Source organism: Gracilinanus agilis, chromosome 4, assembly GCF_016433145.1.
Source record: "Gracilinanus agilis isolate LMUSP501 chromosome 4, AgileGrace, whole genome shotgun sequence".
In the NCBI taxonomy this organism is placed as follows: Eukaryota; Metazoa; Chordata; class Mammalia; order Didelphimorphia; family Didelphidae; genus Gracilinanus; species Gracilinanus agilis.
In genome coordinates, this window is record NC_058133.1 from 459,662,917 (window position 1) to 459,685,713 (window position 22,797).

A 22,797-nucleotide genomic window follows, 5' to 3' on the forward strand; every position below is an offset into this window, starting at 1 on the left:
CTGATAAGCACTGGCGATACAAATAGAAAATGAGGCAATCTCTTACGTCCTGCTGGAGGACAGAACACATAGAAAATTTCAATAGCAAGTCACATGGAACAATCCCGTGATTTTCAGAGTGTATCAGCAAAGCTGGTGTGAATGCCTCTTTTATTTATTTTTATTTTGAATATTTTCCCATAGTTACATATTTCATGTTCTTTCCCTCTCCCCCAATCCCCCTATCCCCTCTTAGCCGACACACAATTCCACTGGGTTTTACATGTATCGTTGATCAAGACCTAATTCCATATTCCATATGTCTACATCCCCAATAATATCCCCATCAGCCCATGTGTTCAAGCTTTTTCTTCTGTGTTTCTCTTCCCACAGTTCTTCCTCTGAATGTGGCTAGTTTTCTTTCTCATAAGTCCCTCAGCCTTGCTCTGGATCCTTACACTGCTGCTAGTAGAGAAGTCCATTTATGTTCGATTGTGCCACAGTGTATCAGTCTCTGTGTACAATGTTCTGGATCTGCTCCTTTCACTCTGTATCAATTCCTGGAGGTCATTCCAGTTCACATGGAATTCCTCCAGTTCTTTATTCCTTTGAGTACATCACCAACAGATACCACAATTTGTTTAGCCATTCCCCAATTGAAGGACATTCCCTCATTTTCCAATTTTTTGCCACCACAAAGAGCATGGCTATAAATATTTTTGTACAAGTCTTTTTCCTTATTATCTCTTTGGGGCATAAACCAAGCAGTGCTATGGCTGGATCAAAAGGCAGATAGTCTTTTAAAGCCCTTTGAGCATAGTTCCAAATTGCCATTCAGGATGGTTGGATCAGCTCACAACTCCACCAGCAGTGCATTAATGTCCCAATTTTGCCACATTCCCTCCAACATTCATTTCTCTCCCTTGTCATTTTAGCCAGTCTGCTAGGTGTGAGGTGATACCTCAGAGTTGTTTTGATTTTGAATGCCTCTTTTTTAAAATGTCATTTCAAAAAAACAAAATAAAATGTCATTTCTGTTTACAACGCCATTATCAATTTCTAATGTTGAAGCATTGGACAGGGCCAAGGACTTTGGTGATGTTCATTTTCCCGGGTCTTCAGTAGTTCTGATGATAGCACCTGCAGGAACAGTTGCCAGGCTGCATGTCCACAGGAGTTGCTGGGGGCACTGCTATTCCCAGGGCTCTTGAGTTCAGAGCCCTGGATCTCCATCAGGATCTGGGGGGACATGGTGGTCAAAGGGGTGGTAGTAATTTTATTTACTTGACACTTTATGCGTCATGTCTCTCTCCCTCCAGCTGGAAGGCACCTCAGAGCCCTAACTAATCCAATCCTCTTCATTTTATCGATAAAGAAAGAGAAATTAACCCTTTTTCTATGCTGCCTCCAGAGCAAGCATCCAGTTGGCACTTAAATACCTGGGGCAGGAGACAGCTAAGTAGCTCAGAATCCAATTCATGGATTGAATGCCAGGTCTAGAGTCTGGAGAGCCAGAATTCAAATGTGGCTTCAGACACTAACTAGTTGGATGTCTTAACTTAACCCCCATTGCCTAGCGGCCCCTACCACTCTTCTGTCTTAGAATTTGAACCAATACAAAGTACTGATTCTAAGACGAAAGGTTTTAATAAATAAAACTTGTTGGTATATTGATTGGCATAAACCCCTCACTTTACGGAGAAGGAAACCCAGATGGGGATGTAGAGAAATGGCATCTGAACCTAAGTCTTAAACTCCCATCTGGATGCGATTTCCATCACCCCTGTGCTGTAGAACTCAAGCAGTCATGAGGTCCTCTGACTCCAAATAGAGCGTTCTACTTAACAACTAGCATTGGAAAATAATGGGCCCCTCGTTTGACCCTACGTCGTGTTGCTGGATGACCTCTGAAGAATCCGAGACTGACTAGAGAACACTGCCGCTTTCAAGATGGCTTCTTTCGTTCGCCGCCACACTCATTATGGCGGAAGCGAGGGGGCGCATCTGGGTGGGCGGTCAAATCTCGCGAGAGAAGCGGCCCTACGGCCGTGCGAGAGTTGGGCTGAGGCGGCAGGAGCCAAGATGGAGCCAGGAGGCGGTGGGCCAGGTCCTCTGATCGTGAACAACAAGCAGCCCCAGCCACCGCCGCCACCGCCCCCGGCATCCCCGCAACCCCAGGCCGTGGCCCCGCGGACCGGCGGCGGCTGTGGGGGAGGCGGGGGCGTCCTTCCTGGGGGCAAAGGGCGAGAGTTCAACCGCAACCAGCGCAAGGACTCGGAGGTCAGGGGTCTGAGGGCGAGGCCTGGCCGGGCTGGGGTGGGCGTGGGCGGGGCCGGTGGGGGCGGGGCTCAGGCTGCCGCTGACCCGGAGCTGTCAGTGCGGCCCGGCCGGAGCTGGAAGGGAGGCTCCAGGCCCGGCTCCTGGACTCCGATATCCGACGGTCCTTTTGCTGCCGGCCTCGGGACGAGGGGTGGGTCTTAGGGGTGCCAGCGCATCCTGGCCTCCCCAGGGTTTAAGAGGGTGGTTGGGAGACATCATCTGCCATTGAGAAGAGGTCATAGTCGTCTGTCGGGCTCTTGTCTCTGCTTAAGACACCTGAATGGAGGCACGCCTCCTCCTCCGGCTTCTCTTCGTCTTCTCTCCTTCCTCCTCCTCTCTTTTTGCTCATCCTCTTCCTCCTGATCTTCCTCTTGCTCCTCTTCCTCCTCCTGATCTTCCTCTTGTTTCTCTTCTTCTAACTCCTCTTCCTTCTGCTCTTCCTCTTTTCTGGCTGACCTGCCTCCTCTTCTCTCTTATTCCTCCTCCTCCATTAGGCCATTCATTCACATTCATGGATTACCCCTAACTAATGTACTGTATATGAAAAAAAAAAAATGGAAACCCAGCACTAGTTAAAGCACTGAGGATCGCCTTCCATTTCATGCTCTTTCCAGTACCTTCCTAGTTCCTCCAGTCATTCACCTTCTCTTAGAGTAATTCCTCCCACCAGCTTCTCATGACCAATTTCATGAATGAAAATACACATTATGATATTCTATTTTTTAAGAAATCAGGTCACCTTAATCAGCATATTCCCTGAGTACTCTACCTATTGAAAGTTACTCGAGGAGATAGGAGGGAGGAACTGGAGCAGAAGTGAATTCCCCATTCACCAGGAATTTTCTTACCTCTTGGCTGAGGGAAGCCAGTGACTTCTGATAAGCCTATACTTAATCTTTACATATAGTTGACTCTTAGCAAATGTTTGTCACTTTTTGAATGGTTTTGTCTATAAGCTGGAATCTGTGACAAGCCAAGTCAAAAATTGTCTGATCCGAAGATAGTTTACAGGTGGCTGAGAGGTCTTGCTGTGGGCCCCTTGAGAAAAGGCAGAGGTGACTCACTTCTCTTAAACAATTGGGGCAGCTGGGTGACTCAGTAGATTGAGAACCAGGCCTAGAGACAGGAGATCCTGTGTTCAAAGCTGGCCTCAGACACTTCCTAGCTGGGTGAGTCTGGGCAAATCACTTATACCCGATGCCTAGCTCTTACCACTCTTCTCTCTTGAAACCAATACATAGTATTGATTCTAAGATGGAAAATAAGGGTTTTAAAAAGAGAGAGAATGGAAGAGAAAGGAATCTTGATGGTGAGTGCTTACAAATTACTGAGGTGTGTATTGAGCAAATATTTGAGTGCCTACCCTAACCATGGGCAGAATGCTGTACTAGATTGTGAATGTTACAGAGATGAGTAAGACATGGGCCCTGGCTTCTTCTCTAGCTTAGAGAGGAGGAAAGATTGTTGATCTCTGCACCTTATGTTGTATGCCAGTGCCATTTTGAAAGAAGTACAGAACACCATGAGAATTCAGAAGAGAGGGACCACTTCTAGCTGAGGGACCAGGGAAGGCAACATGAAGGTGATCTTTGGTCTAAAGGCCTTTAAGGAAAAATAGGATTCAGCAGGCTGAGTCTCGAAGTTCTGAGGGAGTCCCTACAGGCAAAAGTAGAAGTGTGTAAATGAAAAGAGCTGGTGTTTGGGAAGCAGGAAGTAGTAGTCAAATTGAGCAAAAGCATCTGCCATAGAAAAAGCAAAAGGTCAATCAAAGCCAAATTATGGAGGCCTTTGAATGTTAGGCTAAGGAGTTTGGATTTTATCTGGTAGGCAGTGAGGAATTACTGAAAATGTCTGAATGGAGAAAGTTCATGATCAGGGTTGTTTGTACTCTAGGAAAATTAACCATCAGTATGGATTAGAAAAGGAGAGAAAGTTACAACAGTGGAAGGAGCACTGACTATGCATCCTGGTCCTGCTACTTATTACCAGTGTGCCTTTGGGGAAGTTACTGCAACTCTGAGCCTTGGTCAACTGAGTGACTTGGATTGGATGACCTCTAGTATCCTTTCCAGCTTTAAATCTCTGCTCCTGTGACTAGTTGGGAGGTAATTTTAATAGTCTAAAAAGGCCTGAACTAGTTGGTAGTGATGAAATGGAAATGATGGAAAGGAGGAGCTTTATGAAAATAGAATCAACAGAAATTGGTGATTGGCTGGCTGTGGAAGGAGAGAAAGAAATTCGTGCTAATTGCCTGGTTTTTGAGCCTTGAATAACTAGGAAACTGATAGGTCCATTAAAAATAGAGAATTCAAAAGAACTGATTTCCATGAGGGAAGGAAAGATAAAAATAATGATTCTGCTTTCAGATATGTTGAGTTTGAGGTGCTAATAGGACAGTGATTTAAACATGTCCAAAAGAGAGCTAAAAACTCATATAAGAGGTTAGGACTAAAAATGGAGATTTAAAAAATTATCCCCATAAAGGACTACATAAGAATATTTAGAGAGGAAGAGCACTGGGGGATATAGAGGCAGTTTGGAAAAAATGCTTAATTTAGAGTCATAGGATCTAGGTTAGAAACTCAGTTCTGCTACTTGTTAGTATGAGCTCAGACAAATCTTTTCATATCTCTTAGCTTTAATGTCTGCATCTATGAAATGAGGAGTTTAAATTAGATTATCTGTAAGGTACTCTCCTCTGAAGGGGAGGAGAAAGAAGTCCCATTGAAGGAAACAGAACAATCCAAAAAGACGGAATAGAAACAATGTGATGTCATAAAAGCCAAGGTAAAAGAGAATTTCAGAGAGGGGAAGATCAGTGGTATCAGATGCTACAAAAAGTTCAGGAATGATTAAGACTGAGAAGAGGCTGTTAAGATAGCCTTTATAATAGGGAATTATACTTCATCATAATTTAGAAGCAATTGTCCATCTCTCTAGTTAGATATCAGCAGTGAGAGAAATGTTTGTTGAATCTCCAAGCTCCATGTGCCTTACTTTTTACTAAGATTAAGAGATAGGCATTTAGACAGTTGGGAGACACAGGTAGAAGCAAGGCCCTATCTAGATATCTTTCTTTATCTGGCAGTAGCTTCCATCTTTCTTCAGATGTGACCTAGAGCTTAGGTTGTTCCATTCTAGAACTCATTATATTTCTTCCCAAACCAACTTTTCTGCCTGACTTCTCTCGGTAGTGTAGAAGGCACTACCATTCTTCCATTCACTCAGGTTCATACCCTTGGCATTAACTTCATATTTTCACTCTCCTGTACCCCCCCACATATCCTGTTGGTTGCCAGATTTTGTTTCTGTGACCACACCACTTCTCTCATCTGACCTCCTCCTCTCTACTAATGGAGTCTTTCTAGTTCAGTCTCTTCCCTGGATTATTGCAATAGGTTCTTAATTGGTCTTCCTACTGTCAAGTCTGTCCTTATTCTGCTTCATCTTCCAGACAACTGCTGATGATTTTCCTAAAGTAGAAGTCTTAGCATGTCACTCAGTATCCTCTGATGGCTTTTGGTTGTCTTCAGGATCAAATACAAATTCTTTTGACATTGAAAGCCCTTCACAACCTGTCCCTAATCTATCTTCCCATCCTTGTTAAAACCCCTTTTCACACTCCTCGATGTAGCCATCTGGCCATCTTGCATTTCCATCTCAGTTCTCCCAATCTTTGTACCCACAAAGCACCCCATGAACAAGGTGCATCTCCCTCCTCCCCTCTGCTTTTCAGAATCCCTTGTTTCCATCAAACTCAGGCTCAAATTCCACCTCCTACAGGAAACCTTCTCTGATTCACCTAGGTACTAACACCCCTCCCAGTAGTTACTTGTGATTATTTTGTATATGCTTATATATATACATGTTGTCTCCTTTCTCTTCCATGTCTCCCCTGCTCTTGTGGTCAGGAACTTTTTATTTTGTCTTTGTATCCCTAGCAGCAAGCACATACCTGGTACCATAGGTAGTAGGCATTTAATTGAAAACTTGGTAATACTGGGAAACCTCTTTATGATTCTGTTGGGAGCAAAATGATTAATTATGACAATAGGTGATTGTCATACCACTGTTAAATAGGTGATTGTCATGCCATTGTCAAACCACCTTATAGGGCTTTATAGTTATCTTAACAAAGCTATAAGGAATTAGTGAAAATTGTTGTTTTTCCTATCTTACAAATGAGGAAACTGAGTCTCAGCTACATCAGACTTTATTGTTTATAAATGTTCAAATGAAAAATAAATAATTTGTTCAAAGCACTTTGCAAACCTTAAAGCACTGTATAAATGTTAATTATGTGTTTTGGCTCACTATACAAATAGGTAAAATAATATTCTTCTGCCTGTTATTTTTAATTTAATAATTGTCTTGTCATTTCTAGTGTGTGTTATCTCTTCAGCTAGACTAAAAAAAGTTCAGGAAGCTTTTTTTCTCCCCACTAACTACCTAATGCTTCAATTCTAACAGAGTAGCTTCACTCTTATTAAGCATCTATGGATAGTTAAGCCAGTTAGAACCTGCTAATGAAGCCAACAGACTATATCCCTTTGTCACTACCATCCGGTCAGCTAACTCACTTTCTGTAGCCAAGCTACATTTTTTTTTTTTTACTCTCCTTTGAATGTTGAGTTCTGCTCAGTAGCCTTTTCTGTGTGACTGCTGCAATGTTTCCATCAAGTCAGATCTCAGGGGCACTTGAGTACTTCAGTAAACATTTTGCTATCAGCTGCTGAGGGCTGAACTAGATGAAGAAAAATATAGGGGATAATTTCCTAAATTTTCAGGGCCTGTGGTGGAGATCACCCTGTACACTTGTGGATCCTATGTTAGAGGTTATGTGGTAAACATTACCTGTATTTGAAAAACATAGGAGATGGGGTCACTTGAGGGACTTTCCGGAGGGTTTATGTTTTCCCATTTTAAAAAGTGCTCAAGGGGCAGGTGGAACTGTATATAAAGCACCAGGCCTGGAGGGTGGGATGACCTTGATTCAGATCTGGCCTCAGATACTTTATAGCTGTATGACCTTGGGCAAGTAACTTAACCCTGATTACCTAGCCCTTTACCTTCTGTCCTAGAATTGTCACTAAGACAGAAGGTAAGTGTTTTTAAGTGCTTAGAATGTAAAGGTGTCTTTTATATTAAAATATTTCTTATTCTCAGCAGGGCTATTCTGAGTCCCCAGACCTAGAATTTGAATATGCCGATACAGATAAATGGGCTGCAGAGCTCTCAGGTAAAGAATGGCCTTTCTTAGTTGTTAGAAATTTTCTCATGACTTCAATTAGTTAATGATGTGAGCCTAGACTTGGATTAAATAAATTCCACCCTCTGAATAAATCTTTTTAATATTTGAGGAAAATGTTTGGTTATTTGGTTCAGCTGCTATTTCATGACTCCCAGCCACTGTGATCATAAGTTGTTGCTTCACTCTTATTAAGCATCTGTGGTTAGTTAAGCCATTTAGAACCTGCTAATGAAGCCAACAGACTATATCCCTCCAGTCACTTAAAAGGCATTATGAGGGAGATAACATGCAAACAACTGTGCAGATCCAAAATATATAATAAAGGATAAATTTGGAGATAATCTCAGAGGGAAGGAACTATTGGAGATGGGTGGGGTTGGGAGTGGAGAGAAGGTGGAAGGGGTTAGTATAGAAGGTGGTATTTTAACTGAGACCTGAAGGAAACAAGAGGGAGAGAAATGGGCATGGGCTATATGGGGGACAGCCAGTGAAAATGCAGACAGTGGAGGGATGGACTGAAGTTTTTGAGGAATAGCAAGGCCACTAGTGTTACTAGATCATAGAATATATAGAGGAGAGAAGAGTGTAAGAAGGCTGGAAAGATAGGAAAGAGCCAGATTAAGTAGGATTTTAAAAGCCAAATGGGTTTTTATATTTGATCCTGGAAGTTATAAGGAGCTACTAGAGTTTATTGAGTTGGGCAGGGGAGACATGGCTAGCAATCTATGCTTTCCAAAGATCACTGGCAGCTGAGAAGATGTTGTGAAGATGTTGATAGGACAGCAGTTGATTGGACATGGGAGTACAGGGAGGAATTAAGGATGACACGAATACTGTGAACCTGGACGACTGAAAAGATGGAGGTGCCATCAGTAATAATTAGTTTGGAAGTCTGGGGAACTAAATGGGTAAAGTGGGAATCAAGAAGACCTGAGAGACCAAAATCAAATTTGGCCTCATATACTTACAAGCTGTATAACTGTGGACTAGCCACTTCACCACTGTTTACCTTAGTTTCTTTATCGGTAAAACGGGGATAAAATTGGTGCCTACTTTGCAGGGTTGTTATTGAGATAATATTGGTAAAGCACTCTGTAAACCTTAAAGTGCTATGTAAATGCTTGATTGAGTGGCAGAGGCAAGGGTTTAAGGAAAAAAGGAATTCAATTTCAGAAACGTTGAGTTTTAAATATCTGTTGGACATTCAGTAGGCCTCTGAAGATGGGACACAATAGACCTGAGAATCATTTGTATTAAAATGACATTTGAATTAATGGGAGCTGATGATTAGTCGATTTACAGATGAAGGTTTCTGATCTCAAGCCAGACAAGAGTGGTGAACTAGTCAAAGATATCAGCACTCCTAGGAAAAAACTCAACTGTAATAGATTATATCTACAAAGGCCAGCCCATGACATTTATTAAGCACTCATGGTATAGCTAACATACATGGAATAGCTTGTACCTTGAATAGACTTCAAGACCATTTAGCCTTTGAGGAGACTTGATTGGAAGCAAGGATCTGAAAGGCTCATTGTGGAATATGATTGTTGTTTGGTGATGCTTAATTTTTTCAGCAAATTTGAGGCAAATCATCACTCTTTTCCTTTTGCAATTGAGGAAAATAAAAGTACCCAATAGTAACTGGCCTAGTTCAGTTTGCATCATTGAAGAAATGGGATTGGAAGACAAAAAATCTTGCATTTCCCTGGCCTGTACTATTTCTCTGGATTTGTTGAGGTAATATGCCTTTGTTTTTGGCAGAACTCTATAGTTACACTGAAGGACCTGAGTTCTTGATGAACCGAAAATGCTTTGAGGAAGACTTCAGGATCCATGGTGAGATGATTTTTCTTTCTTCCTATCCTTGTTTTCCCTTTAACCTGTCTCCTAAGAGCTACTCTAATATATGTTTAGTCATCTCTAGATTTCAGGACTCTGAATACACTGGCATGACTTCCCAAGTCACTGGGCAGTGACTCAGCTAGGGCCCATGTGGCTTACTGTGTTTATATCCTGAGAAGGACTTCAGAATGTTAGCACAATTATAGAAATAAATTTTAAAATTCATTTCTGTTTGTTGTTGTTCAGTCATTTTAGTTGTGTTCCATTCTTTATCATCCCATTTGAGGTTTTCTTGGCAAAGAAATTAGAGTGGTTTACCATTTCCTTCCCTAACTCATTTTACAGATGAGGAAAATGAGACAAATAGGTTGATTTGCCCAGGGTCACACAGCTAGTAAGTGTCTGAGACTGGATTTGAATTTAAGATTTTCTAATTCCAGGCTCAACATTCTATCCACTCCACCATCTATATATGCCCCTTTCTGTTTATAATCATATTCAAAACTGGTGGAAAAAAAATATTGTTTCAGGTCTGTGCATTTGTATCTTTAGACAAGCAAATTGAGCTTCTCTACATAGAGAATACCTTCAAGTTACATCCATTCCAAAGAACTCAGCTTTACAGCCTTAAGGCTAACTAGGTCTTTTCCTTTATAGTGGCAGATAAGAAGTGGACTGAACTTGACATTAATCAGCACCGAACCCATGCCATGAGGCTTCTGGATGGCTTAGAAGTCACTGCCCGGGAGAAGAGGCTCAAAGTGGCCCGAGCAATCCTTTATGTTGCTCAAGGTCAGTGGAGCTGCCACCAGAGGGCATGTGACTTCTTTGCACTGCAGTTGTCCAGCTGAAGCAACTGGGAGCGGGGCAATGACCTGTATCCTCTGTGTGTGCGTATGTATAGGTACCTTTGGCGAATGCACCACTGAATCTGAAGTTCAGTCATGGTCGAGGTACAATGTCTTCCTGCTCCTGGAGGTGGGCACGTTCAATGCTTTGGTGGAGCTCCTGAACATGGAGATCGAGTGAGCACTTTTTATCAGGGTCTTAAGTAAGGGAAAGGTATGCAGGAGGACCCCTCACTGGTTTAGAGATCAGACAGTCTGGGCCAGTGAGGTCTTACCTCAATAAAGTAGCTACAGATTGACTTAGAAAACCACATGTTAACATGATCTGTGTTCTATTGTGTTTTTACTTATTTTGTTAACTATTTCCCAGTGACATTTTCTTTGGAATCTGGATTGTTGAGTTCTACAATGAGATGAGTATGACAGCTCAGGTCTAGACTGCCAACCCCAGAGAATGACTATATTCTCTAACCTTTACTCATTCCTGGGAAACCACAGAGGAAAAATCCTTATTCAGATCTTCAGGACCAGGAATAGTTCCCAAAGAGAAATCATTAAAGCACCTCACTCTTCACTATTTGCATTATATTTTATAGGGCCTTCCTGGCTCTAGGATTAACCAGAAGACTTTGAATTTATCAACTCTACACTCTAGTAGAGAGCCTGATATTATGTTTGTTGGATAATTTTCCCCATAAAATAGGAGAATAGGCAAAAACCTAACATATAAACAGAACCCAGGCTTATCTCTAGTCTCCATTACAGCTATATTGTTTTGTCAGATTCAGGGGCTTGATTCTAAAGTGACTGCTATTTGGCTAAAATATTAAAACTAAGTAATTAAAATTGTGGCATGTGAGAATCCAGCTGATTAGCACTCTAAATATTGCCATTATTTGAATTATTTAACCTCATTTTTGATGGAACAGCTTGAGCAGTACCATTCTTAAGAATCTGATTCTCTCTCTCTCTCTCATTTTAGCAACAGTGCAGCTTGCAGCAATGCTGTGAGGAAGCCTGCCATCTCCCTGGCTGACAGCACTGACCTGAGGTGAGGTTTTCTATTTGTTCTCTTTGAGGAGGCTTGGGCAAGCATAGAGCTAATGCAGTTTTAGCCAGGGTTGGGACATCTAATCACATTGGGGTCAGAGGAGATTACTTTTTCCTCCTGTTTTTTCCATTTATATTTCTTCCATGTACATTTAGCCACAGGGTATGATGGGACTCTAGGTGAACAGTTAACAGGATGGTGAGAGCCATGGATAGTCAGGAATGTCAGCCTATCTTGTAAAGCCCAGAGATGGAGCCTTTAGGAGTAGATGTGCTGGAAAGAAACTGCTGAATGCCAGATAAAGGAAGATATTAGAGGAGACAGACACTCTTGAATTCTTCTGTTTGCAGCATTATAATAGGAAGAGCATTGCTACCCATGTGGTTCTCTATCCCTTGTAGATACTCCATAAACAACTATTGCCTAGTGATCACTGGATCACTTTTGAATTTGACAGGATAATGAAACTTAGGGCAGAGCCTTTCTCTGAATTAATTAAATTAGTGATGCTCCAACATTAGACTTAAATAGTTCCTTCCCCTCTGGTTTAAGCCCCAGATAGGGTGCTACCCTATCCTTGTTACTACTCTTGCTATTGCCAATGCCCTTCCCTCTTCCCCATTGTCATCTCTCACCCAGTCCTGGCCCTTTTCTGTCCTTTTCTCCACCTTAATCCTCTTAGCTTCCATTGGTTCTCTCCTTCCTTTCTCAGTCACTTTGGGCATTATACCTAAGAGAAACACCAGATGCCTAAAATAGATTCATTATTAGAGTTGAAGAGACTGAGGCACTGAATAGGAGAATTGTACAAAAATTTGTTTTTGTTGTGAGAGACTCTTAATTTTGACCCCTCTGCAATACATATGTTTCTGCATATTTTAGATGTACATTTTTTAATAATTTGATTAAGTGGCCCTTATTTCCTTCATCCTCTTCTGTTTATGAACTGGCTTTGGTCCTCAGGGTATTACTCAATATCATGTACCTGATCGTAGAGACTGTTCACCAAGAATGTGAGGGTGATAAAGCTGACTGGAAGACTATGAGACAGACATTCCGAGCAGAGCTAGGTATGACTTCTGTTAATATACTATTTATAAGAATGACTGGAGGCCACTGTCACCCCCAAAATCTTTAGCTCAGGAGGTCTACCTTTACTGAAGGGGGCTTTTTGTCTTTGTGTTGCCTCCAGGCTCTCCCCTATACAACAATGAGCCTTTCTCCATCATGCTGTTTGGGATGGTGACCAAGTTTTGCAGTGGACACGCACCTCATTTCCCCATGAAGAAGGTTCTTTTGCTTCTCTGGAAGACAGTATTGGTAAGAATCCTGCCTTGGAACAGTGGTCAGAGAAGGTGCCATATCTGGCTAATGGGACCCATGCAGACTTGGGTTCCAGATTAGAATGTAGATTTGGAGAATGTTGCAAGAGACTTGTACATTCCCCATACAAAGCTGTCTTCTGAGACAGAGTTCTTGGATTTGCAACTTGTTTGGGGGCAAAAGTGGTTGAGATTAAAACTAATATAAATATAACCCCTTGTTAAATGTCACCTGAGCGGACTGAGAATTAACAGTGAGCTGCCTTATAGCCTTCTCAATCTGGACAGTGAAACCCGACCTATTTCTAGAAAGGAGAGGGCCAACTAGTCTTCACCAGATTGGGAGTTATCATTAGTAATCAGAGACAGGGCCAGGCCTGGAGCCTTTCCCACCATAGGAGAAGTAGTTAGGTAAAAGGATGAGGCTGAGATTTTATCTACTGCCTTAGTACCCAAGAAAACATTCTTCTGTTTATAGGGAGTCATCGTTTCACAGAGTTAGTGAGAGGTTCACTAAGTATAGGAAGGGCCTTACCTAAAGCTCTAGCAAGTACTGCCAGATGTTCTTATGCCCTTTCTGGTTTACTTATATCTCATCTTTATCATTCCTGCTATTGGTTTCCTCCTTGTGATTTACTCCAATTACACAGGAAAATGGAATCACCTCCAAATAATGAAACCACCTAGATGTTATCAGGTTCTTGAGGATCAGCCCAAGCCTTTCAAGCCTAAAAGTTTGACTTCCCTGCAGAAGAGTTAGATTAAACTTGATGTGTTATCTCACTTAGGAGGAGCTATGTAATAATACTTTGTCTATGTGGGGTTTTAATTTAACTTTTTCTTCAAAGACAAAGTTGGAATTAATTTATGATTCTTTAGTACAGAGGTTTCCACATTTATCAGTAAAACCTTTTTGCTCATGTAACCACAATATTTGTATGCTTATATGATTATGCTAATATATTAGGAACATTTAAAGCATAAATGAAAAATAATTTAAAAGACAATGCCATAAAGGTAGAGGAATATTTTAAGTTATTTACAAATGATTTATTAATGGTACAAAAGCCTTTTTGCTCTCACTAATTCATGTTATTGTTAGTGAAAACAAAAAGGGTTTTGTACCTTTGGCATATTCTTAATTATTATCATTTTATCTAATAGTATTTTAGTAAGAACAGTGTGATGGAAGGCTTTATTATTTAACACTGTTATTTAGCATTTCAAAGGGCTGGTTCTAATAAATTCAGTTTATTTTAGTTCTTGCTTTTAAGGTCTGTCATCACTGAAAAACTGCCCAGCAATACATAGATCTGAATGAAAGGAAGCAAATAGTTGGCTGAACTTACTACTTCATTATTTTTAGTTAGGCAGTTTTTGTTTACATTGGACTAATAAGTTTCTATCTTCCAGATCAATAAGCTACCCTTACAAACTAATCAGGAATTATTATATTTTTACATTTCTATTTAGACAAATATATTTATATTAAACAAATGCATTAAAAATCTCTGAAACCATTTGAAAGGTATTTAAACAGATTATAAAATTCAATTTCCAGACTTTTTAAGGTGTGTATATGTGATAGTTTTATGGCTCACATTGAAATGCCTTGCTAATCATGATGCATAGATAAGGCACACTATACAAATCAGACAAGGTTTACTGATGATAATGATAGATGGAAATCTGTGTTTCAAATAATCCTTTTGATAATTTGTCTTCCTCTTGTCAGCTTTGATTAGAATGTCATTGTCTTTTATTTTGCACTTTAACTAAGGGAAGCTTTACCCCTTAGTAAAAGTGTCAGCTCCACTTTCTTTTATTTCTGCTTTGTGCCTGCAAATTAAACTACATGCCCATTTTATGAATATTCATTTAGTTAAAACTTGTTGTGATATATAAAGCCACTAAAGTGGGCACATATAGACTGCAACAGGTCATAATACAGTAAAAACAAATGAGGACACCACTGTTCACCCCTCCATGCTCTGGAAGCCCATTTTCTCTGTATGTACTCTGCATACCACATATGACCATCTGACATACTAAAGGAATGTGCCAATTCAACCATCTATTAATCAGTCTTAGTGTTAAGAGAGAACTATCAATAGAATTTTAAACATTTTCTACCTGCACCTCTGTGGATCATCTTGCACACTCCCCTGCTGTAGCATTTAAGATACTCCTATTTAAGCTTGGGAGTCTGACATTGCTGCTCCAGAAGCCCCTAGACTTTGCATTATTCTTCAACCTTTTTTCCTCCCTTTAGTTGCTTATCATTTCATTTGTCCTCATGACATGGTATCTTTATCCAGTCTTGGGGTCATTAAGCTACCCTTGGAATGGACTTATCCTCTTTTTCAGAGATTATGAGACTATGTAAAGATGAAAATTAGATGGGTGCTTTGAACCATTTAATGGAAGTGAAGAGAGGTTGTGTTTGTTGACCCTGGTATCAATGGAATCATTCAGTAGAATTCCTCTTACTCTTGGAAACTGATCTAGCTCTGGAGATGCTCATGGTTTCCATTCTCTGTTCTAGTGCACACTTGGAGGTTTCGAGGAACTCCAAAGCATGAAGGCAGAAAAGCGTGAGATCTTAGGTCTTCCCCCTCTGCCTGAAGACAGCATCAAAGTGATTCGGAACATGAGAGCAGCCTCCCCTCCAGCTTCTGCCTCTGACCTCATTGAACAGCAGCAGAAACGTGGTCGTCGAGAGCACAAGGTTAGGAATAGGGCAGAGGTTCTAGGAATGCTTCTGGTGAAGTAGTAAAGTCCTAAAGCAACAGATGCCCCTAAGAGAAATTGTCATTCAATTCTTCAGAGCTTTTAAGATTGTATGTGGCTAGGTGGCTCAATGGTAGAAAATGAGGCCTAGAGATGGGAGGTCCTGGGTTCAAATCTGGACTCATAAACTTCCTATCTGTGTAACTCTGGGCAAGTCACTTAAAAAAAAAAAGAATTGATACTAAGAAGGTAAGGGTTTAAGGAAAAAAAGATTGCATGTGGTGGGACAATTAATTATCCCTTTTGATTTCTGTCTCATGTTCTTAACATTTCACCCATTCTCACCTTATTTATCTTTTGTCTTTTCAGGCATCACTCATTGTTTCTTTTTTTAAAACCCTTATCTTCCATCTTAGAATCAATACTGTTTGTTGATTCCAAGGCAAGAGTGGTAAGGGCTAGGCTATGGGTATGAAGTGACTTGCCTAGGGTCACACAGCTAGGAAGTGTCTGAGGTCAGATTTGAATTCAAGACTTCCCATTTTTAGACCTGGCTCTCAGTCTATTGAGCCACCTAGCTGCCTCCTGTTACTCATTCTTGATGTATATTCTCTTTTCCTATTCTGTTCTCCTGTTTTCAGGCTCTCATCAAACAAGATAACCTTGATGCCTTCAATGAGCGGGATCCGTATAAAGCTGATGACTCCCGAGAAGAAGAAGAGGAAAATGATGATGATAACAGCTTAGAGGGAGAGACATTTCCCCTTGAGCGGGATGAAGTGATGCCTCCCCCAGTGCAGCACCCTCAAACAGACCGACTTACCTGCCCAAAAGGGCTGCCTTGGGCCCCCAAAGTTAGGTGAGTTTTTTTTTTTAATTAATAGAATTTATTCCCAGATATTCCAGCCCTTCTCTCTCCTTCCCACACAGATCATTCTCTAGAAGTGGACTTTTACAAGTTATTCTTTAAATATTAAGTATCTATAGCTGTCTATAATGTTTTCTTGGTTCTGCTCAGTTCACTGTTATTTCATGGATGTCTTTCACAGGTTTTAAAAAATTAGCTTACTCATGGCACTTTAGTATTCCATCACCATCTTGTATCAAAACTTGTTCAGCCATTCCCCAATTGATGGGCACCTCCTTGATTTCTAGTTATTTGCCACCACAAAGAGAAACGGCTATATTTTGGAACATGTAGGTTCTTTTCCTTTTTCTCTGAGTTCCTTGGGAAGCAGACCCAGCAGTGATATTACTGGGTCTAAGGGTATGCACAGTTTTATAACTGGGCTTAATTCCAGATTGTTCTCCAAAATGGTTAGATAAATTTACAGTTCCATCAACAATGTATTAGTGTCACCATTTTTCCACATCCCCTCCAAAATTTTTAACTAATCTGATACGTGTGAGATGATATCTCAGAATTATTTTGATTTGCATATCTCTAATCAGTAGTGATTTAGTGCATTTTTTCATCTACCTTTATATGGCTTTGATTTCTTTATCCACAAACTGTCTCATATATTTTGACCTTTCATCAGTTGAGGAGTGGCTCTTATTCTTATAGGTTAGGTGAGTCTTGAATCCCTGACCCCCAAGAGGAACTTCCTTTGATCTCTCCACTAGTGGGAAATAATGCATCTGTGCTTATAGGACTGCCATGTGTCAGCCTATAAGATGTGTAAGTGAGATAGAGATCAGTCCAAAGCAGTCTGCCTTCTTTAGAAAATGTCCAACAATGGCACTTAGGTAATGTTGAGGATAGGATCCCTGGAGGTTAGCTTCTCAGCTAATGAGAATGCTTACAAGAAGCCCCTTTCTCTCAGACATGGAGAAAAAGATACCATCCTGCCTTTCATCAGGGATTCTTTGTATAGTTTGAGTTAAAAATATCAGCTAGGTGACTCAGTGGATTAAAAGCCAGGTTTAGAGACTGGATGTCCTAAATGATTCTAAGACAGAAGACAAGGATTTGTTTTGTTGGTTTTTTTAAACCCTCCCTTTCCATCTCAGAATCAGTGCTACACATTTCAGTGCAGAAGAGTAGTAAAGGCCAGGCCACTGGAGGTTAAGTGACTTGCCCAGGGTCACACAGCCAGAAAGTGTCTGAGGCCAGATTTGAACCCATGACCTCCTGTTTCCAGGCCTGATTCTCTGTCTACCGAGCCACCCAGCTGCCCCCAAAGTAAGGTTTAAAAAAATGGACTATGAACTTTTTTTGAGTGTTGAATAAAATGTTGGTAAGTCTTAATATATTGCTACTCAATAACATAGAAACTGGTATGTGTTTGAAAATGAGCAAAACAAAGACATAGAAGAACATATAAAAAGTTTTCTTTTATGAAGGGTTTCTCAATTCAGGCAAACTGCTTTTTGCTTAGCTGCTTTTCCAAAACTGAGTGCTTTCTATATCTGACAGTATGAGAAACATTGTGTGTGGCCAGAAGAAAAAACTTTCTGTATTACTATATGAGATTTCTTTTCTTAAGAGTTTCCTCTTTCACTTAAGTTGATAGAAGCAAAGCAGAAAGACTGAATTCCTCGAAAGTTCAGCCATTTACAGCTCCATTTGTAATTTTAAAAAGCAAAGCCATCAGTGTCTTTGTAATTTATTATCTGGATTAACTTTTAACATATCAAATGTAATTTTAAAAGCTAACCAAGTTTTACATAATATATTTTATGATTCTTTTTTTTTATAGTCAGTTTGTGATTTTTTTTATTAATTTTAAAATTTCTTTATTTTTAGCATTCATTTAAAAAAATGAGTTTCAAATATTCTCTCCCTCTGTTCCTCCCCTACCTATACAAAAGCAAGCAATATGACATCAAATATATGTGGTCATGTAAAACATACTTCTATAATAGTCATGTTGTCAAAAACAAAATAGAAAACAATAAACATAAGGAAATTTCAAAAAAGTCTTCTTCAATCTTCACTCAGAGTTCATGAGTTCTCTCTCTGGAAGTGGATAGCATTTTTCATCATGAGCCTTTGGCATTGTCTTGGGTCATTGTCTTGGTCACAGTTGATCTGTGAATATTGCTTTTACTGTATATAAGTTCTCTTGGTTCTTCTCACTTTACGTCAATTCATATGTCTTCCCAGGCTTTTCTGAAACCATCCTGCTCATCATTTCTTATAGCACAATAGTATTCCATCATAATCATATACCACAGTTTGTTTAGCCATTCCNGCTTGATAGGTATGGCGCTAAATAGGTAAATTAATTTAGGTAGAATTGTCATTTTTATTATGTTGGCTCGACCTACCCATGAACAGTTAATGGCTTTCCAATTGTTTAGATCCAGTTTTATTTGTTTGGAAAGTGTTTTGTAGTTATTTTCATATAATTGCTGTGTTTGTTTTGGTAGATAGATTCCTAGGTATTTTATATTGTCTAGGGTGATTTTAAATGGTGTTTCTCTTTCTACTTCTTGCTGCTCTAGTGTGTTGGAAATGTATAGGAATGCTGATGATTTATGTGCATTTATTTTGTATCCTGCAACTTATTTTATGATTCTTAATATTTCTTTAGATCTAGTTTTAAAAGAATCTTTAACAAAATATTGCCTAGATGTTCCTCCCTTGTAGTTTTTTTTCTCCTTCTAAAAGAGAAAAAACGAGGAAAAGGTTAGTCCCAACACCTCCCACCCTCTACCCCACATACACACAAGTGTACCCAGAAAATGTACATTTTAGCCTATCCAATAACATATTTCCTCTTTCCATCTGTGGCAGAGAAAAGGACATTGAGATGTTCCTAGAATCCAGCCGAAGTAAATTCATTGGCTACACACTTGGCAGGTAAGTGTTGGTTATATTCTTTATTGTCTCAGTGGTTGGAAGACATTGGCAGAGGAACTTCCTCCTCCTTACCACCCCCAACACAGTGGAATCATTTAAGTCTTGCTCTTTTGGCCTTCATTCTTTTGAAAGTCTGATTAACTAGATTATAGACTTAATAACAGGAATGTTTTTTTCCTCCCTTCTAGTGACACAAACACAGTGGTGGGTCTGCCAAGGCCAATTCATGAGAGCATCAGGACTCTGAAGCTGGTGAGTACCCTGAAGAGACTTCCTGGTCTGTCTGGTCCAGAGAGTGAGGAGTGGAATGGGAAACTGGGAAGATGTTAATTTTAGGCTGGAGTTTTATAATTGTGCCTCATTTTTTTGGAGAATAATTTGTTCCCCATAAGTAAATTTATCTTTCACCTGAGACTCACATCTTCACATACCCCAAACTTTACATTTTAACTGTCTTGGTGGGCAATTTTCTGCAATATAGCATTATGTACTTCTTGATATTCTTAAATGCACTGATAGTTCAGGATTATCATTTTGAATATAAATTTTGTTGCTAAAATGCCCTCAGGGGCTGTTGAAGTGCCAATGGTTCCTTGCTCCTACCCTCAATGGGTCTAGACTGATATTTTGTGTTTTTATGTTTGCCTTTTGTAACTTTTCCTTCTTGTCCTTCCCTGTCATGCCATCAACTTGTCCCTCCTTATTTGCCCTCAAAGTGGTTACTTCTCTTAGCCATTCCCTGATATAATTTTCTCTTCCTTCTCTCCTCTGAGAAAACTAGGTAATGAGATGGGACAAGAAGTGCCCATTTAGACCAGTCTTGCACTAGCAGGGCCCCACTTGATGGCCTTGATAGTACTTCATCTCAAAGAATTGTATTTCAAAGGAAAAATTTTTATAAAACTAGCTGCCTTAGGGCAGCTAGATGGCTTGGTGAATAAAGATCCAGACCTGGAAAACGGAGGTCCTGGGTTCAGATCTGGCCTCAGATATGTCCTAGCTATGTGACCCTGGGCAAATCATTTAATCCCAATTGCCTGGCTCTTGGCACTCTTTTTCTCTGGAGCTGATAGGTAGAGGTTTTAAAAAAAATAAAAAGACAACTAACTGCTTTGATATGTCCTTCTCTTGCTCAGAGCACAATGGAAGACCATGGTCTGTAGAGTGACCCACTGACTCATGAGTACCTTCTTTCCTCTCTTTCACAACAGCACAAATATACATCAATCGCAGAAGTCCAAGCCCAGATGGAGGAAGAGTACCTGCGCTCTCCTCTTTCGGGGGTAAGTGCAAGTCAGTCAGAAAAAAACTTTTATTAAGCACCTGCTGCATGCTGGACACTGGGCTAAGCACTGAGGATATAAGAAAAAGGAAAAAGCAGCCTCTGCTCCCAAGGTACAGTTGTATACAAATGAGGTATACACAGGGGAGGCACTCAGGAAGAATCAGGAATCCCAAGAGGAATCAGGAAAGGCTTTTTGTACAAGGTGAGCCATGACTTGAGAAACCAGAAAACAGTTGAACACGGAGAACACTCCACACATGAGGAACAGCCAGAGAAAGTACCTGGAATTGGGAGATGGAGTGTCTTATTTTGGGAACAGAAAGGAGACCAGTGTCATTGGAGTATGTAAGATGAAGGCAGAGAGGGGCCATGTTATGAAGGGTTTCCCACACAGGATTTTTACATATGGAAGTAACAGGGAGCCCCTGGAGTTGATTGAGCAGGCAAACCTATGCTTTAGGAAAATTACTTTAGTGTCTGAATGAAGGATGAATCCAGTAGTGAGAGCCTTGAGGCAAACAGACCCACCAACAGCTATTGCAGTAATCCTGGCATGAAGTTGAAGTTAATGGGGGCCTGCACACCCGAGTGGTGGCAGTGTCAGAGGAGAGAAAGGAATGAATTCAATAAAATAGGTGAAATCAACAGGTGAAATCAACAGGCCCTTATACGTGTACACACACACATATTTAGTTTAAAATTTTCATTTTACCTTTTTGTTATTCAGAAAATATTAAACATTTTTGCTATGAGGGGAAAAAAAAGAAGTCAACAGGCCTTGGCAACAGAGCGGATTAGGAGGACAAGAGATAGAGAGATATAGGGAATATGTGAGCCTTAGGGATTGGTGTTGCCCTCTACAGTAATAGAGAAGGCAGGATGTATGGATGTTCCAGGACTAGCAGCTCTGATGTGAGGGTTCGCTGAGCCCTTTTCAGAGCTGCTGATCCACCTTTGATATCTGACTGGCACTCATCTCTTACCTGTGGCTCCAGGAAGCTATGGCATGCAAAGTAACCACCCCTTGTGAAATATCTCAGCAGACAGACTGAACTAGACTGAGGGTGACCAATGAGCCAAAGAGCCATTGGTGAGTCAGGGAGATATCTACCACAAGCAAATTATAAGAATTTAAAATTTAGATTTTATGCTATATATGAGAATTCTTAAGTAATATTGTGGTCACCGATTTAAAAATATTACATAAATGACTTTTAGCAGCTTTGTTTACAAAGAGGTGGAAAGAGTAAAAGTGGAAAAATGTAGATAAAGAGACAGATTCTAATAAGACTACTAACCCTTCTGAGAAGCCAGGCTCAGTCCCAGCAGGGCTTTTCCAAGACTGTCTCCACATGGATTTTCCTGGTAATCCTCAACCAGAAGTCCCAGTGGTGTCTTCAGCCAGGGTTCCACCAGTGTAGCCTCCTCCAAAGCCAAGGCAGGAATCTCTGGAACCAAAAGCCAGGAAAGGAAGACCATCTATTCACCCAGCAAGCTGATGCAGGATCCAGGAAAAGAGTCTCCTCCTTCAACCCAGCTCACCAATATAGAGTCTCCAAAGACAAACTCCAAAGGAGAAGTTCCTTGGATAGGAAGTTCAGGACTTTTTATAGTTTTTTCCATGTCACTTCCTGTCCCTTCTCCACTTAATGGGAACCAATCACAGTCTTTCAATTTGCCTAGCACTGCCCAGGGGTGGGAAAGTGGCTTCTGGAGTTGTTACCCACTCTAGCAAGTGACTTGTGAACTCTCATACTTAGTGACTGATAAGGTACTAAGTAGGGATACTTAAGTTTTGATTGATTAACTTAAAATAGACAAGGGGAGAGTTAGTCTTATCTTCACAAAATGAAGACTTTACTGGTAGAATGGGCAGATGTGAACAGTTTGTTCCAGTGGCTATAAAAGTGGTTGAAGTAGACACTTCAGAGGCTTAGAGCTTAGCCAGACATTGAAGTTTCCAAAGTCATCTGCTATATTTTGGGCCATCACCGGTCATCCTGACTTTTGTTTCACCACTAGACTTGGATGACTCTGGAAGAGAAAATAAGGTTGATGATTGAGCAACTTTGCCTCAGATAAATCCATTCATGCACAAGTTAAGACATCACCCCTCAATGTCATTGGTTCTTTTCAAAAATGGACAAGAACAATAGGGAAAGTAGGAGAAGGCAGGGTCTAGAGGGAAAAGATAATGAGTTTTGAACATGTTCAGTTTAAGATGTCTATGGGAATATCCAATTTGATATTTCTAATAGACAATTGGAAATAGCTTTCAGGACCCTCAGGCTCCTCTGTCCTGTTGGGTGCAATAGGTTAATGACAGGGGGCGCTTTTCACCTACATTTCAATCTTTACA

At 40.5% G+C, this 22,797-nt stretch overlaps 1 protein-coding gene across 2 annotated transcripts in view; it reads left to right on the plus strand.

The window, feature by feature from the left end:
• The first annotated feature begins 2,061 nt into the window (after positions 1-2,061).
• The window catches only part of STRIP1 (striatin interacting protein 1), a 29,352-nt gene continuing 8,616 nt past the window's right edge, over positions 2,062-22,797 (plus strand). Inside the window, exons 1-13 of one of the 2 annotated variants that reach the window (XM_044672286.1) lie at positions 2,062-2,259; positions 7,468-7,537; positions 9,314-9,388; positions 10,052-10,186; positions 10,299-10,419; positions 11,225-11,293; positions 12,257-12,363; positions 12,486-12,613; positions 15,161-15,343; positions 15,987-16,204; positions 19,088-19,153; positions 19,342-19,405; positions 20,365-20,436. In XM_044672286.1, the coding sequence (XP_044528221.1) occupies positions 2,062-2,259; positions 7,468-7,537; positions 9,314-9,388; positions 10,052-10,186; positions 10,299-10,419; positions 11,225-11,293; positions 12,257-12,363; positions 12,486-12,613; positions 15,161-15,343; positions 15,987-16,204; positions 19,088-19,153; positions 19,342-19,405; positions 20,365-20,436 (1,506 nt within the window). Of the gene's footprint in view, positions 2,260-7,467; positions 7,538-9,313; positions 9,389-10,051; positions 10,187-10,298; positions 10,420-11,224; positions 11,294-12,256; positions 12,364-12,485; positions 12,614-15,160; positions 15,362-15,986; positions 16,205-19,087; positions 19,154-19,341; positions 19,406-20,364; positions 20,437-22,797 lie in introns of both variants that reach the window. The other variant, XM_044672287.1, reaches the window with a different exon arrangement.